The 16,331-nt window shown below is 43.5% G+C and overlaps 1 protein-coding gene across 1 annotated transcript in view; it reads left to right on the top strand.

Moving 5' to 3' along the window:
* Positions 1 to 16,331, top strand: part of foxp4 (forkhead box P4) — a 168,115-nt gene that overhangs the window by 94,290 nt on the left and 57,494 nt on the right. Inside the window, exon 6 of the mRNA XM_042405824.1 lies at positions 12,611 to 12,790. Within this exon, the coding sequence (XP_042261758.1) occupies positions 12,620 to 12,790 (171 nt within the window). The 5' untranslated portion in view covers positions 12,611 to 12,619. The remainder of the gene's footprint in view (positions 1 to 12,610; positions 12,791 to 16,331) is intronic.

The raw sequence follows: 16,331 nt of genomic DNA, 5'->3' as shown, positions 1-16,331 counted from the left end.
TCAGCATACTCTGTGTGTGTGTGTGTGTGTGTGTGTGTGTGTGTTTGTATGTGTGTGTGTGAGAGCATGTATTTGTTTATGCACCATGGCCATGCTGAAACCTTGCTCCTTGGGGAGTTATTACAGAAGAGGTTTTCTGGCCGTTTTCTCTCATTAGTGTGAATATGGAGAGAAATGGCGGAAACCTCGGTTAGCATGAGCACACACACGCAGACACACATGCACGCATACAAAACACACACAAAGGCTGCATGTAAGGCAGAAGTCCAGACATGTGCGCAGTGCTTAGGCTGATGCCATGACTAGTCTAGATGTACATGGTGCACTTCTTTTGCCACAAGTCTATTTCAGCTTTTGCTTCTCTGTATACATACACGCTATGTGTTTGTGTGTGTTTCTCCCCGTTGATACAGCATCTGGTCCGAACCTCCCTCAGTCCTTCAATTCAAACTGCAGGTTGTTTGTTTGGGTTCGCCCTTACAAACACACCATTACGCTTGCCCTCTGCACTGAGGACTATTCCTGGCGCTGGCCTTAGTTTAGCTCAGGCCTGCTGCCTGGCTCACTGGAGGTCCCTGCAGGCAAACCTCAGTCCTACCAGAACCCAGGAAGATCCGAACCACAGCGCACCGCCCAACCACCACAGTGAAACTCTACCCTGCTTCAACCGGGCTCGCCTCACAGCAACTTAAATGTCAGCTGGAAGGTTTTAGTGTATGAGTCCTACAGCGCGTCTTTTCTTGATAGTTGCCCTGTCATGATGCAACAAGTCCACCTTTTCTGCAAACAAACAGGTACGGGCAAGAAAAAAAACGTCCTGAGCTTTTGCGACTCGCACTCAGCCAATGAAAAAAGGATTTGGGAGTGAGAGATAAAAAGAGAATAAAAGAAAGAGAAAGTGAGAGGCGGCAGAGAGAGAAAGAAAACAACAAAGGTGGTTAGGACAAAAGCAGTATTGTATCACTGAAATGACTTGTGAGTTGAAAGCCTTAAAAGTCCTCCCCAGAGCCAGGTCATAAAGCCCAGAGACGGGTTTGGCAGCTGAGGCCAGAGCCAGACAGGCCTGGCAGTCGAGCCCAGAGAGCTTCCAGTAACAGGAGATGTAAAAATCAATTTGCCGTGAAAAAGGTAAACAATCGGAAATGACAAATATGCAGGTTCTTTCCATCGCTTTTTTCATGTCTTGCTATTTTCACTGTTATTAAAGAAGACAAATGCAGGGGCGAGGAGAATGACTAGTCAGTAGTCATGCGGTGAGGGATCCCAGTAACGTTCAAAGGGGGAGGGAGGGAGGGGGTGGCGGTGAGAGAGAGGGGATTTTTTTTCTTTCTTTTTCACTACCTGAAACAGTCAAGCTGGACTTTTACAATCACAATTTGAAACATATACACTCCATATTAGTACGGATATTGTGTGCACACGCACATGCACACATGACGACAAGTCAGCCATCCTGATTCAAGAGGTGGAGGCCAATACATCCATGTGGATGGAGAAACGATTGAGGGACTGGGGGATGAGAGAAAGAGAGATTGAGGAGAGAAGGGGGGAGAGTCCTCAGGGGCTTGTTTGGTGGTTAGGGGCCCTCGGGGGCCCCAGCGGAGACCTCCATTAGTGGAACGATCCAAGCCTAGGGGAGCCGGTGCAGTGGCGGGCCTTCGAAGCAGGGGCCAGTCTGTTTAGCAGCAGTTTGTCTGCATTGCTCATAACATTGATCCAGTGTTGAGCTGCAGCCGTAGGAAAGCTCTTTGCCGCTGAATAGTCAGAGCAGCAGCGTATTGATAAGGCAGAGTGGACCAGTGGAGAGCCCTGCACCCTGTTGGTCATTTGGTGAAGCCAGATAGATCTTGTTCAATACACACACCCCACGGTTGCCTTATGGCATGTTAAATCTGTCCGTGTATGTGCCTCCGTGTGTGTACACCCGTAACGATTTGTGTCTTACAGAATCTAATCCTCTTTGCTTTCTCCTCTCGTCCTGCTTAGATGAACAGATCTGCTGTGACTGGCTGGGAAAAAAAGAATGAAAGGGGGAAAAAGAAAAAGCGAGAAAACAAACATGTTTCCCAGGCCCCAATTAGCCCACTTTTATTGCCCTAAGATATGCTCTCCCACCTTCCTCGTTCCTCCCCCTTCACTCTCTGAAGTCTGCTTACACAAAATGCTTCACATCATTGAGAGTACTTAAAACATCATCAACAAAAAAGGTGGCCAGGGGACACATACAGGAGAGGGAGGCAGGGATGAAGAAAGTACCACTTTTGCCCATCAATGTATTTTCTTAAATCTGTGTTCTTTTATTAACACACAGTCAGTTAAATAAGTGTGTGTGTATGTGTGTGTGTGTGTTGAAGCAACAAGAGTTTTCCAACCTTGTACCCGTGTATGTCATCTGCATCGTAGGATATGTGTGTGTGTTTTGCGGTTGTTGTGTTTGTACAACATCAGTCGTTGAACGCTCACAAACAAAACAGTTTGAACCCTCTGTGCCGAAGCCATCAATTCTTAAAGAGATAATGACATGCTAACATACTCGCAGCAGCAGCTCTGTTTACAGATGAAGACAAACCACAAACAAGACACAGACATGCAGAGCGCTTTAGCTTTCCTTCCCTATACACTTTTTTCTCACTATTTTTCCCCCTCTCTTGCTATGACTTTGTGCATTTGCCAAAACTTAGCGAGAATAACAGGTGGGGAACATCTTGATGGTGTATGTGTGTGTGTGTGTGTGTGCAACGTGTGTCTGCCTGATAGACGCACACATACGCAGTAATGAGTCAGGCGCTAAAATGTGGCTGCAGACCAGATTCCCTAATAAGAGAAGAATGTTGTCCATGGCATCCAGAGTTTTCCACTGGAATCACACATTCATCCAGCCTGTTTCCTGCCCCGGGGTCTTCCTCTCGGCGTGAACAGACGAGGAGAGGGAACCCTCTGTCTCCCTCTCCCTCTCCCCACTCTTCCCATTGTCCCCGTCCCCTCCCTCACCACATCCTTTTTCTCATCCTTTTCATCACTTTTCCTTTCCCCTCTATCATTTAGGGTCAGTTAATGTGGCCGATCGGAGCTCTGTCTTCTCTTTCTCTGTCGGATTGTGCTAGTCTGGTTCTGGAGTGACACAAGCACATGACTCACAAAGTGAGTCAGACCAATTCAGGCTTATTGCTGAGGAAATGGTGGTGGATTAGGAGGAGAGGTGTCTTTCTCGGACTGGTACAGGAAAACACACGCGCACGCACACACACACACACACACACATTATGCACACATATAGCTGAGTAAGAAAAAAAATATCTGTGGTTCACTGAATCTCCAAATTAATGTAACTCTTAGTCTAGCTGTGGAGCAACTTTAAACAAACCAAGACAGAAGTTTAAAAATTCACATTCAAATACTTTAACCTTGAAATCTCCCCTTGCCAAGGCACTAGCTCCCTCTTTTTTTCATCTGTTAAATGTTTGAGTGTTTGATAGTTTGAGGTCTATAGCAGAACCCGCCCGGGAATTAATGTCATTCATATGCCCTGCGGAAATTACTTTTGAAATGCATATAATCTAAAACATGCAAATGAGGCTGACTTTGTGCACCCTGTTTAATATGAATTATCATTTTCTGAATACCTATTATTACTGCGTACATTTCTCCAATTATATTGTTCTTTTTTTGTCACTTTTGCATACGGACGCACATGTGCACATCAGGAACACCAGAAACGCGCACATGCACATGCTCATGCTCGGTCACGGGCATGTGCGTGCAGGCGCACACATACACTTTCGCACACACACACACACACACACACACACACAGCAGAATGTCTTTGTGATGGGTGTATTTTAATGAGGAGTAATAAGGATGGTAATGACCCAGTCCACTTCTCTTTCTCTCTCACTCTCGGTCTTTGTTACTCTCTCCCTCTCTCCATCTATTTCTCTGCCTCTCTCACCCACTGCCTGGCACACAGCTGTTAGTTTACATGAAGCCAATGAGAAGAGTAAGAGGCATCTCATTTAAAGAAAAAAAAAAGAAACAAAGAAAAAAAAAAAACTAAATGTAGTTGCCTTTTGCAGATTCTGCACAAATTTACTAGTCAAAAAGTCCTTAAACAGCAAATGAAAATAACAAGGCAGGAAATACAAGTGTTGCTCATCCAATTTTCATTAGCAAACTGAAATATTGATGCGTTTTAAAAGTGAACAGTGCATGTTTAGTTTGTCTCTTCCTTTTCTGTACTGGTGATAGAGCACTGTTATTAATGTCCTTGTCCAAGAGGCAGACTTTTTTTTTTTTTTTTTTGCTCTTTTCTCCTAAATTGAATTGAAGGCATCTCTTTTTCAAACGAATTACTCTATTAATTTATTTATACTGTGCCATAAATTATTCTATTAATATTAGCATGTTCCAAATTAGTATGACTTCTCTCAATGTTCCTTCTACTTCTATTAATTAGCATGCTTGTCACTATAACAAAGATTTTTCTTTCTCTGATAAATTATAAAGGAGACATTTTTTAATACAATGAGAACCGCCTGAGAAATTATTAATATTTTAGTTGTGGCCTGTAAGACAAAAGTAAGGAGAAAAGAGCAAAAAGAACAGAAAACTAACAATTACATGGAATACATTATAGACTGTCACTGGTGTGCAACAGTGTTGATTTTTATTTTTGCTTTTTTGAAAGAAAAAAACTGTTTGAGTGTGCGTGTATGTGTGCACATCCGTATTGAATGCTCAGGGATATCATCTTGTTTTAGCACTTTTGGATAGGATGTGAATTAATTACCTCTGTAACAGCTTGGACCAAGTTCAAAAGTACTAAAATTCAATTAATTTGAAAAGTGGACATGCTATCATTTTCTCCGCATGTCTCCTTTAAAGTCTGGCCTGTTTTTACTGTGGACTTATTCAATTATATTTGATTAAACTCGCTCTGATCCAATCTATTAATTAACTAGGAAATGCAAAGTGCCCGACTTGAAAGCCGATGTATAAAATTATATCATGTCCACTTTGATATTTATTTATTTATATTTTTTACACCACTATTTTTTAAATCCATTGTAACCCTTTATTATTTTAAGTCGCTGTTGCCCATTCTCAGGTAATATTAAATCTATTCACTTCATCTTCCTTGTAATGCAAATTCTGATCATAAATTATGCCTCACCTAAAGGCAAGTACAACAAATTTACATCTTTGGGAAATATACTTCCTCTTTCTATTTCTTCCACAATTTAATCTTTTCACGCAATAAAATATAAATTGTCCCATGTAATTAAAGTTAAGAAGTTGGCCCTTTATTTGGTGAAGGTGGAGGATATCAGTGTCAGGAAGGGAGCACTTTCTTGTTAGAATAACAAGTTTCTCCAAATATAAATTAAAGGCTAGTCCACTCATATAATAGTTAATAGGACTACCATTATACCATATATATATATATATATATATATATATATATATATATATATATATATATAAGATTACCATTTGTGTATTCTTGACAGGTCACATGCACCTGCAGGGACACACACATTTGATCTATCAGGCTTGAGAACACTGCAATTGTGTGTTTGCATTTATTAATTCTTGTCACCCATGTCAACCTGTTTTTTCGTACTTGGCAGACTGTGGGCCAGACAGATCAGAGTCACCACACACCCTCAGTACCTCACATCTGTTGCACAAATACAAAAATTAAATCTCAATATACTTATGTCTCAGTTTACTCATCTCTTTCAACTTCATGTCATTTGTCCATTTCCCCACTGACACCTTTTCATCTCCCTCTCAAAATTTCTCTTCTTCCTCTCCCTCTGTGTCTCCCTCTCTGTCCCCCCCCCCAACCCCCCTCCCTCCCCTCACAGTGAAGGTCATTCTAATAAAGAGCTCTCGTAGGACAGAGCTGCTAATTGCTCCGCGGCGCTCTAGCTGGTTTCAGATCCAAATAAAGGCACGTTGCCTTTTTCCAAGCTCCTCTCCCTCTTGCCCTCCATTCCTCCACCTCCCCGCTTCACCTCTGTTCCACCATGTTAAATACAATCTGAGTATTAGCCGTGTGGACTGTCATAGCCTGACCTCAGCCTCCATTACCTCTCAGGACAGAGGGGAGAGATGAAGGGGAAAGCGGGGATTTTTCATCCTCATGATCACAGGATGATTTCCAACTGGCACACGTGAACGCGCGCACGCACACGCGCGAGCTTTACCTCTTTAGGAATGTACAACCCGTGATTTTAGGCTCAGATAAATGAGGTGTGCATGAAGTCCGCTCCTTTTACAAATATTTGTGTGTGTGGTGCATGTGTGTATGTGTGCGTATCTTTGTGTCTGACTCCAGTATTTCGAACAGACAGCAGTCTGCAGGCTGGTAAATCACTTACTGCACTCTAAAGGAAGGGTCGAGGTGAAGGCAGGAGTGTATGTTTGCCCCGGTCATACACACATACGGAGCGATCTCATCGGTGCGGAATGTGCTGTGTGTTTACCTATGGCTCCAGAACCCACCTGACCGAGGGAGGCTAATCTTTATGGGCTCTGTAAACAGGGACTTTGTCTTCAGAGAACTGCAGGCGGGCAAAAAGACACACAACTCACACACGCACGCGTACACATGCAAGAGAGTTGGGGGCATATATGGCAGGTTACATACTGTACAGCCGATACACAGAAAAGTACACATGCACGTGCAGAGGCTACACGCACACATATTCACTTAAATGCTCAGACAAACTGAACGCCATATGGCAGATAGTCCTACAGAAGTATAGAAGAACTCCCTGTGTTTATATAGCAGGGGATTTTCTTATCATCTGCTCTCGAGCCCCTCTCTTGTTCTCTTCACTCCCCGACAACAGCACTGGCTTCTTCATTAGCCAGCTGCAACGCACACTGGAGGTCAGACTATAGGCCAGCGCTGCTAGCTTCTCTCTCTGGGTTGATGATGCTCTTTGAAGCCAACCAGTCAGCCAGTCAGTCAGTCAGCCAGCCAGCCAGCCAGCCAGCCAGCCAGCCGTTAGTAGATATTGGCCCACATCTGACTGACTATCTGTCTGTGGGATAATGGAGTTCACCTGTTAGCACTGGAGCAGGGCCAGGGCAGCCGCAGACATCTAGCATTAGCCCTTTGCTGTTAGCCAACCTGTTAGCGCTGGCAGGCAGCCAGAGTAGCCTGGAGCAGTGCTGTTAGCTGCTACGTATCTTTAGCTCTGTGCTGAAGAGTAGGCTACCTGGCTGCGCTGGTTCTGGTCTCCTGCTGCAGATCTGGCTGTAGCATGTAGCCACGGCCAGCTGCTGAGGAAACAACCAAACTTGGACAGGGAAGTGATGGAAAAAGAATTTGTGCAGTATGTTTGTGTGTGAGTGTGTATGTGTGTGTGTGTGCTTGTGCGAGAATGTGTGTGTATTATTGCTTTCCTCTGACCTCATTCTCTTTTATTGAAGCTAATACACGTCAGCTCAGAAATGCCACGCAGATATCCCTCCTATCCCTCTTCCTCTCCTTCTCCCCTATGTCATTCTTTTAGAGGCAGGAAAGTAGAGAAGATTGGCAGCTAGTAGAAAGCAAATTTATAGACATACTGAGTCAGACTTGTGAGCCATACTGTATGGGTATTTTTTGTGCTTTAAGCACAGTTTGTTTTTATATTTTTATGTTTAACAAGACCCAAAAAGATCCAGACTGCATGCAGGAACTGATTACATAATCATTTTTGTCACTTCACTGACAAAATGTTGATATCTTTAGTCTTCAGAGGAAGTGAGTAAAATGTATGTATCAATAAGCATACATTTGAAACGACTGAATAAGCAGCAGTATGAAACGACTGAATTACAGTGACACAGCAGTGCATATTTGCTTTAAAATGTACAAACTTTCTGACTGTAATTCATTTAATGATGCAGTTCTAAGAATCAACAGGACTTGACACGCACATTTTAGCCCCATTAGTTAAATAGTTAAATATCTGCTTTCATGGAAAGATAAAGAGAAAGGTACTTTAGTAGCAGGATATATAAGAGGTTCAGGGCTGTGGTGGAAACTCTGCCATGAAACTATGATTATACAAGCGCACCTTGTCTCTCCAATAGTTTCAGTAGCCTATCATTATTGAAACATTAATAATACAACCCATGTTTATTTCTGTTTTACTTATTTCATGTTTTCAATGCTACTAAGTTGAAAAAGCCATGTAGAATTTTTTTTTTTGTTTGAGTCTTATTGTTTCTGGTTGCAACTTTCACATGTGAACCCAACAAGTGATTAATGGAGACATAAGAGCCCAGACCTGATTGTTGGGTTTGTTCTGGGGTTTGGGGTTAAAGCAGATTCCCTCGGGGCCAGTGTCATGGTTTATTTAGTCGAGGAGTCTTTGCCAGCAAGCAGGGTGAGAGTGTGAGAATAAGGGTGTGTAAGTGTTTACTAAATTAGGATCTGTCTTTGAATGTCAGTGTTCACATCCCTGTCAAAGCATTGAAATAAAGAGCTAAGGCTTCAGGTTTTAAAGTGACAAATCCTGAATATGCTCCACTGACAGTAAATAGGACATTTTGCGGACACAATGACAGCGAACGACAGCAAAAGTGATTTATCTCATATGTGCTCTTTAGTATGTAACTGTCAATTATAATGAAATAAAGCCCCTTTGGGTGTAACAACTAAACCAAAAATTTTATGAATCCACACAGCCACACATGTCAACAGAGGCTCCTCCAAATTCTGTTCCCTGATTACAAAACAGGTTAGAGCTCGGATTCCTCAGATTTCTGTCTCTGGAAGAGTGTGTCTCTTGCTCACAAATATTGATTGAACTATCAAAGATCATAGAAATAACCTATGTGGATTCTATTTCAGGGTGAGAAACTTTAATGTTTTCCAGGGTTGAACCTGCCACTAGTTACCAGGCATAACCAGAGGGAGAAAGACAGCATGCAGAGAGTAGGAGAAAGACAGATAATTCAAGAGTCAGATGAAAGTAGATAGATGATGGAGTGTAGATACTGGTACAGACATTTTTTCCCCCTTACCTCCTCCCTCCTCCCCCTACTTTCCCTCCCACCCTTATTCCCTCAGTTCTTTGCCTAATAAGCAGCGTTCCTGCGAGCTGATGCAAGGCGGAGGAAACAGAACAGGCGTTCTGGGACTGCTGGAAATATTCCCACATGAGGCATAACATGATAAAGACTTATTATCTCACTAAGCTGCTGTAAACACAGATGCACACATAAATACACACTGTACACAACTCTCTCTCCCTCTCTCTCTCTCTCTTTTTCTCTCTCTCTCGCAAACACACACACACACACACACACTCACAAAAAGTGAACCTGGTCCGGCATTACAGTTCTGATGAGCAATGACCAGGAGGAATCTGACAGAGCCAATCCCTCCAACAAAGCCTGAGAGTCAGCCGTGGTGAGCCAGCTCACTGGGCATTTAGCTCGGCTTGTTTGAACTCCACACACCCAGAGCAGTGGGAAGGAAAAGAAGGAGAGCCGATTATTATTAGTGCAATATTTTCGGGAACATCTGAACAGGCTGCGTGTCGAAACAGGACTCATCCCAGCTCCTCTCTACTCATCAATCACACACACACATAAACACATGCACCTAGCGTTCGCTGTGAGCTAATCCATTACAGTACAAAGGTAGGTGTCAGCCTCTTAGACAAACACACACACATACACTGGAGTCATCAGAAACATGTTGAGTCCCATTTTTCCTTCTTCTCTTCTCCATCCCAATTAAAAGGCAAAGGAGGCCTTTTATTTCCTTCTCCTCCAAACACATTCTTTATCTCTCTGATCTGCGCTCCTCCCTCCCTCGCTCAGTCCCCTCGGGGTAGTGGGAATGTCTCTCCCCACACACTCTCAGGTCAGGGGTTCAGCTGGAGGGGGTCTAAGCATGTAGAGGGATCGCGAGAGAGGGAGAAAAAGAGACACAGAAAGAGTGAGTAGCGGGTTGAGGCAGGCCTTTGCACGGGCAGCTCCTCTTCGCTGCCAGAAACACTTAAACTTAAAGCAGTGTGTGTGTGTGTGTATCATAGTGTGTGTATCATAGCCCTAATCAGAGACTTCAGGGTAGATTTATGCCCCTGCCTTTTTTCCGACCTCCATTACACCAGCTTATATACACCCATTACAGGATATGACAGAGTACACACCCTTTAGACGAGCATACCACACCGCCTGTATGTGTGTGTGTGTGAAAGAGAGGGCATGCGCTCACGCCTTTACACACTCCCCACACTTTCCCATTAGGTCCTTGTCCACCTGCGAGCTCTATCTCCCTGTCTGTCTATATCTCTCTTCCCCTCATTGCTAATAAGGTCAATGAGGAAGAGTAAGAAGCAGATGGGTGTACAGTACATTACAGCACAGCGCAGTATAGTGCGGGCTAGATAGCAGGCCGGTGATTCATGCTTAGTGAGACGTGTGATGATGTGAGGAGTTTCTACTGCAGCGCAAAGTCAGTGGACTGTGCGGTGGGATCTGTTGATCACTCAGCACTATGCCTTGCTTCATAATATTGCCTCAGGGAGCAGTTTGACCTAGCAGGGGTCTGGACGAAGGCGGGAGGAGCGGAAGAATGAAGGGAGAGAGTGTTGGGAAGAGGAGTGAGGTTGGAGATTAAGTGACTAGCTTTAAATGTCACAATAACGGTCTACTTCTCAGTCTTAACTTCACAGGCGGATGGGTGCCAGGAGGGAGACAAGGGAGAGTCAATGAGGAGGAAAAATACTGCAGTGTGATTTGTGGTTTTTCAAATGGCGAGGCTTGTTAGAGAGAAGTTTTCAACTGGTGAAATCTGTCCGTGAGCAACCTGTACTTTTAAACGTTCGATTCATCCAAATAAAAAAAATGAAAAAATATATACATGCTGTTCTGGAGCTTTTGATCATAACGTAAGATCTTCCTCAGCAGATGGAGTTGTGGATGTTGAAATTTCTACGTTTTCTGACAAATCGAAGGTTTATTCTCGACCCTGGAAACAGCAGTAACAGCAGCGACAATGTTACCACACAGTACTGCATTTTTGTCAACCGCTGTTCGCAAGGTCAAAAATGAACTATGAGTGAATTCTATGAATCTAGAAAAATTACATTTACTCTGTCATTAAGCGATACAGATGTGCCCAGGCTTTGAGCAATTCAACAGCAATCATTTTTGAGAAATTTTCAGTGAATTCCCAGAAAAAAGATTTCAGAGTAAACAGCACACAGCAACAGAGTGCTGTTTTTGTGGGGGGGGAAAAAATGCTGTAAAATGTTTTAAATGTTTTAAATTCAGTGCAGTGAATGGCTCAAATGAAATTAAGTTCTTCTCCGTTGTAGCAGGCATCTCAAAAACCATAACTATCTGCATTGCTAGATACCAAAAGAGTTAAGTGAGAAAATATAGTTTTTGTACACTCGCTAACTCATCCACCTGCACACACTTGTATCCCACGTGCACACAAACATGCTGAGGTCCCTGTCCCTCAGCAAGCATTTGGTACCATTAACAGAGCCACCAGTGCTCTCTCACACACTCACATGCTGTCAGAGTCTCAGAGAAAAAAAATATGCACACACACACACACACAGGTTCACCTGCTCTTGCCTCGGAGGAAAAGAAAAGTTAGATTCTCTCATGAAATGGCTTTTATTGTTTCCCCAGAAGGCATGGGTTGTGCGCCTCTGAAAAACTCACGCATTCACACACACACACACACACACAGTTGCACACAGACGAGGTAGAATGCCTCGATGGCGTTTTGTGTACCGACTCCGGGTTGCTGAAATAAAAGCAAAAGAACTTTCCCTCTAAAACTATGCGCTTGTGTGTGTTAATTTCTAAAACTGGATGAGGCAGCAAGACGAGATTGAGCTTGTCATTAGGAGTTCACAGCCTGCGTGCTTGTATGAAGGTTTGTTTTGTTTTGTATTAGCTGCCTAGTTGTGTGTGCTCTGCGCACGTACGTGTGTGTCTCTGTGTCTCCTCTCTCCCACGCTCCAGCTCCTAACGATGGCAAATGTGCCTGTGTGTTTGCGAGGCGTTGTTTCTCAAAAACAACAACACATCCAGGAACGGCGCGTTTTGTCTGGTTTTGTGGAAGGAACACGCTCTAATTAGAGAGGCCCTATGAAGGTGCATCAAACAGATCTCTCTCAAAGACCAACCTGCTCATGTCTCACACACAGCGCGCACATGCCACCTCTGATTATTGGAGAAATGTGTGTGTTATTTAACTATATAGCCGAGTATTAACAGCCTTGTCAGTTTAAATTTGCTGCACGTCTGATCCTAATCCACGCGTACGCACATTTACATGCAGACAAAAAGTGTCTGCTTCAGGTGTTGTTTTGTGGCCGCTTGGGCATGTTTGTGTGTGGGTGGCTCATGACCAAAAGCCCTTTTCAGAAAGTACATGTGCACACAAACACACACACACACGCACATAAACACACACAATTCACTTCTCTATCTCAGCGTGTGCTTGCTTTAGTTTCGTGCCTTGTTTGTTCACTCAGATGGGAGCAGGCTTTCTGCTCAAACTACCCAGGTCACTTTTGTTCAACTTGTGTGTTGTCTTGTCCCATCCACCCCCCTCCCGCTTCTCTGCTCTCAGGTGCCAGTGATGATGGTGGAATCAGCCTCTGAGACCATTCGAACGACGCCGTCCAGCCAGAACGGAGTCAGCAGCCTAAGCAGCCAATCAGATGGAGGGGGAGGTAGAGAGGGCGGGTCTAACGGAGACACAAATGGAGAGATCAGTCCAGTCGACTTGCTGCACCTGCAACAGCAACAGGTGTGTGTGTATGTGTGTGTGCGGCAAATACGTGCATGCGTTGGGGCGTTTGTGTGTTTCTGCGTGCATGTTATGAATGCACTTGACATTATGTTTACATATGTACCTGTAGGTACATGCTTGTGAGACTTGTTTTGCAACACCTCCCACTTGTGCAACTCATAAGCATATGTACAGTACATTGTCTAGAACAGCGTGTACACACCAAGCCGTTACATAATGTACAGATGTGACAACACGTAGTCAGCCAGACTCTGGTAATTGTCAGCCTTGCATGTGCAAAAGGTGAAAAGCTCTGACAGGTTGGCTCGTTGTTGCTTTAATTATCCACCGTTTATAATGTGCCAACTAATGACACTAGGATAAAGTTCACCAGAATTATTCATACACGTGAGGTTCCCACTGATATGTTATTACATTGTACTGGCTGAGAAAAATGAGACATACCTGACTTTTAAGCTCTGCCTAGGTGAGAGAAGGCATTTTGTCCTGCTGCGGGGGGTCAGACATTCGCATTCTCGCTATGACGTGCAAACACACTCTCGATGCAGGACTCAGATGTACAAGGAGTCTCTGTGTGTGTGTGTCATAGTTCTGTGTCTTTCTGTTTTATTATTTAACTGATCCATGAAGCAGTGTTTGTGTGTGTTTGACACGTCAGCGTGTAGTGTCTGCAGTTGTGCTATTTATCTTGCCTCCTGTGCGTCAGTCCCCCCTCCACACACAATCCCATCCCTCCACACACACACACACACAGGCACACACACACACACACTGGCCACTGCGTCAAATGGAATTTCCAAACTTCCCGGAACTTCTTGGATGAAATTCTACATTTTATTTTTCATTCCCCCAAAAATCCACATAGCTCTTTTCTGATTGCTCTCTGAAGGACCTCAGCCTTCGCACATAATACACGCACACACACACACACACACACAGACACACACAGACATTCATACAGTGCAGAGCATTTTAAAATGTGTTTTTGTCCAGAGGTCTCTACATTAGTCATTTGCCCATAACCACACAAGAATGTCCGCTGAGTGTTGTCATCTAATGATGGAAACTCACTGATTCATGATTTTCGGTCACTGATGTGGCATTTGCTGCAGTTGACGAAGAGATTAAGAGAGATGAAATACTTATTTTTTTTATTTTCCCTTTCTGATGTACTGGCTGTTTGGAGGGGGGGGGGGGGGGGACTCCATCCGCTCATCACAGAGGGTCAGTGTGAGTTCTGGGCTCTCCGACACCAGCTGAGTTTCTAGTTGAGGAAACCCAGGGGGAAAAAATCAGGGTTTCCTCCCTGCTGCTAAAATTATTCCCCCTAATTATAATGATGGAGCCGTAGGTGAATGAAGAACACTCAAGGCCCTTTACTCCTGTCCTGCTCTCCCTCCCTCCTTCCCCTGACTGCATCCTCACCCTGCTTCCTCAGCAACCTTCAGCCGAGGACACACACACACACACACACACACACACACACACAGCTATGCACAAATGCACACACATAAACACCAAACCTGTAGCTCACACAAAGCAGGTCTTTATTCTCTCGGACGGGTCTCTGCTCTCTATGTTTTTGCACCTGTGTGTGTGTATATATGTGTGTGTGTGTGTGCGCACGCTGGTATTTCCTCTCTTGAGCGGGTTACCAACCACAAACATACCTCCCTCTCTCTTTCCATCTTTTTCTCTTCCTCTCTCTCACTGTACTTCTTTTTCCTTCTATCCGCTGTGGACCATGAAAGACAAGCACAACCTTTCCTCCAGATCCCAACCCCACCTCGCAAAAAATGTTACATCCACATATGTACTGTAGCAGTAAATTCACAGTAATTTATTGTAGTAATTCTCTATTTAGAGCTTACTGTTAAACTCAATTTGCACAGATTGAAAATATCAACGTTGCCATGAGGCAGAGGTGTGTCCTTCCTGTTCTACGGATATTTTTCTGCGACTCTGGAACTATTCAGCTTTTTCAAGTTCAACTGTTTTATTGTACATTTAAGCAGTGACACACATGTAATTTTTGCTGTATGTGTTAACATTTTTGCACCATGTTCTTTTTTAAAAATATTTGCGTTTTGGTTATTTTACGGATATATTTCCTCTGCAGTTTCACATATATCATGGTGTATTGTAGATGACTCTCTATATAGTGTATAAGAATCATGATATAATCTCATTCCCACAACTAGCACACAAAGACACATGCAGGAATAGAGGCAGGTGAATTTATGAGTGTAATCTTCAGAAACCTGAAATTTGTCGCATCAAGTTTGTCCAACTTTGAATGACTACGATTATATTTTCTCCTTTCTGAAATATAAATGTTGGAAGGAGGGTAGTTACTTATGTTTGTGTGTGTGTGCGTGTCCCTGCCAGCTCTCTCTCAGTATTACCAGCTTTTGGTTTCCCTCGTACACCTCTCCTCTCCCCCTCTCACACTCCCTCACCCCCTGGATAAGATGGGAGTTCTGTGCCAGTGAGCACTGTTGAGTGGCTGCTCTGATATCACAACCAGCTGATTTTTTTTTTTTTTTTTTTTTGGTCTCACTCTTGCTCATTTCTTCTCAATTTATACCCCTCAAAAGTCCAAAAATCTATCTACTTTTATTTTAAATTTAGGACCTTGATAATATGTTACATTTGTAGGTTTGTAGATTTTTTTTTACTTTTAAATTAATACAGAACAAGTTTTGTAGTAAAATATGCTAAACATATTACTCAGCTTTATTTTTTATTTTTTTGTTTTAAATTAGTTTTGACTTACACGTCAGGCAAAATTTACTGTAAAATTGCAGTGACGGTCCTAAATCTCTTGAAACCTGTAGATACATTTATCTGTCTGTTTGGTGAGGTATTGCTTTGTGGCCACAAAGCCATATACTCATAAAATCAATATTGTCTGGTACAGACAGCCCTTATACTGACACTGGTTCCCTGACAACATTGTAAAAGGACCTGCTCTCATGCTTTAACCTGAAAGTCCTGGATATACCTCCTCCTCCTCTTGTTCCTTTCTCCTCCACGCTTGAGTCTCTCACCTGAAGGTGTAGTGTAGACTAGTGTTGGTGCTTAAACACCATGCCAGTGCGCACTGGAGCAGAAAAGACACACAGACAAACTCACACACACACACACACACACACACACACAGAACTCCTGACAGAGCGGTGTTGTCAGAACACAAAGCCGTCTTTTCCTTGGGCCCCTTGGGAACCTGAGAGAAATCACAGCCATCTCCAGCCGTCAAACCCCTCCTCTGGCCTCCCTCTGTCTTCTGTCTCAGTGTCTCCATCTTTCTCTGCTTCTTTTCCTCTTTTCCTGCCTCTGTCCTTGTCTATCTCTTTATTTTTTTATGATAGATAGATAGATTGATAGATTGATAGATTGATATATTGATTGATCACAGGTAGATGGTGTAGCTATGATGGTCAGCTGCCAAATGGGGAAGTGGGTGAGATAAGAGGAGGGATTGAAGAGATGGGACATACAGCCAGAGGGAATGAAGGTAAAAGGAGGGGCAAAGAGG

This window comes from Thunnus maccoyii, chromosome 3 (genome assembly GCF_910596095.1).
Source record: "Thunnus maccoyii chromosome 3, fThuMac1.1, whole genome shotgun sequence".
Classification (NCBI taxonomy): domain Eukaryota; kingdom Metazoa; phylum Chordata; class Actinopteri; order Scombriformes; family Scombridae; genus Thunnus; species Thunnus maccoyii.
This window is presented reverse-complemented; position numbering and strand designations above follow the sequence as displayed.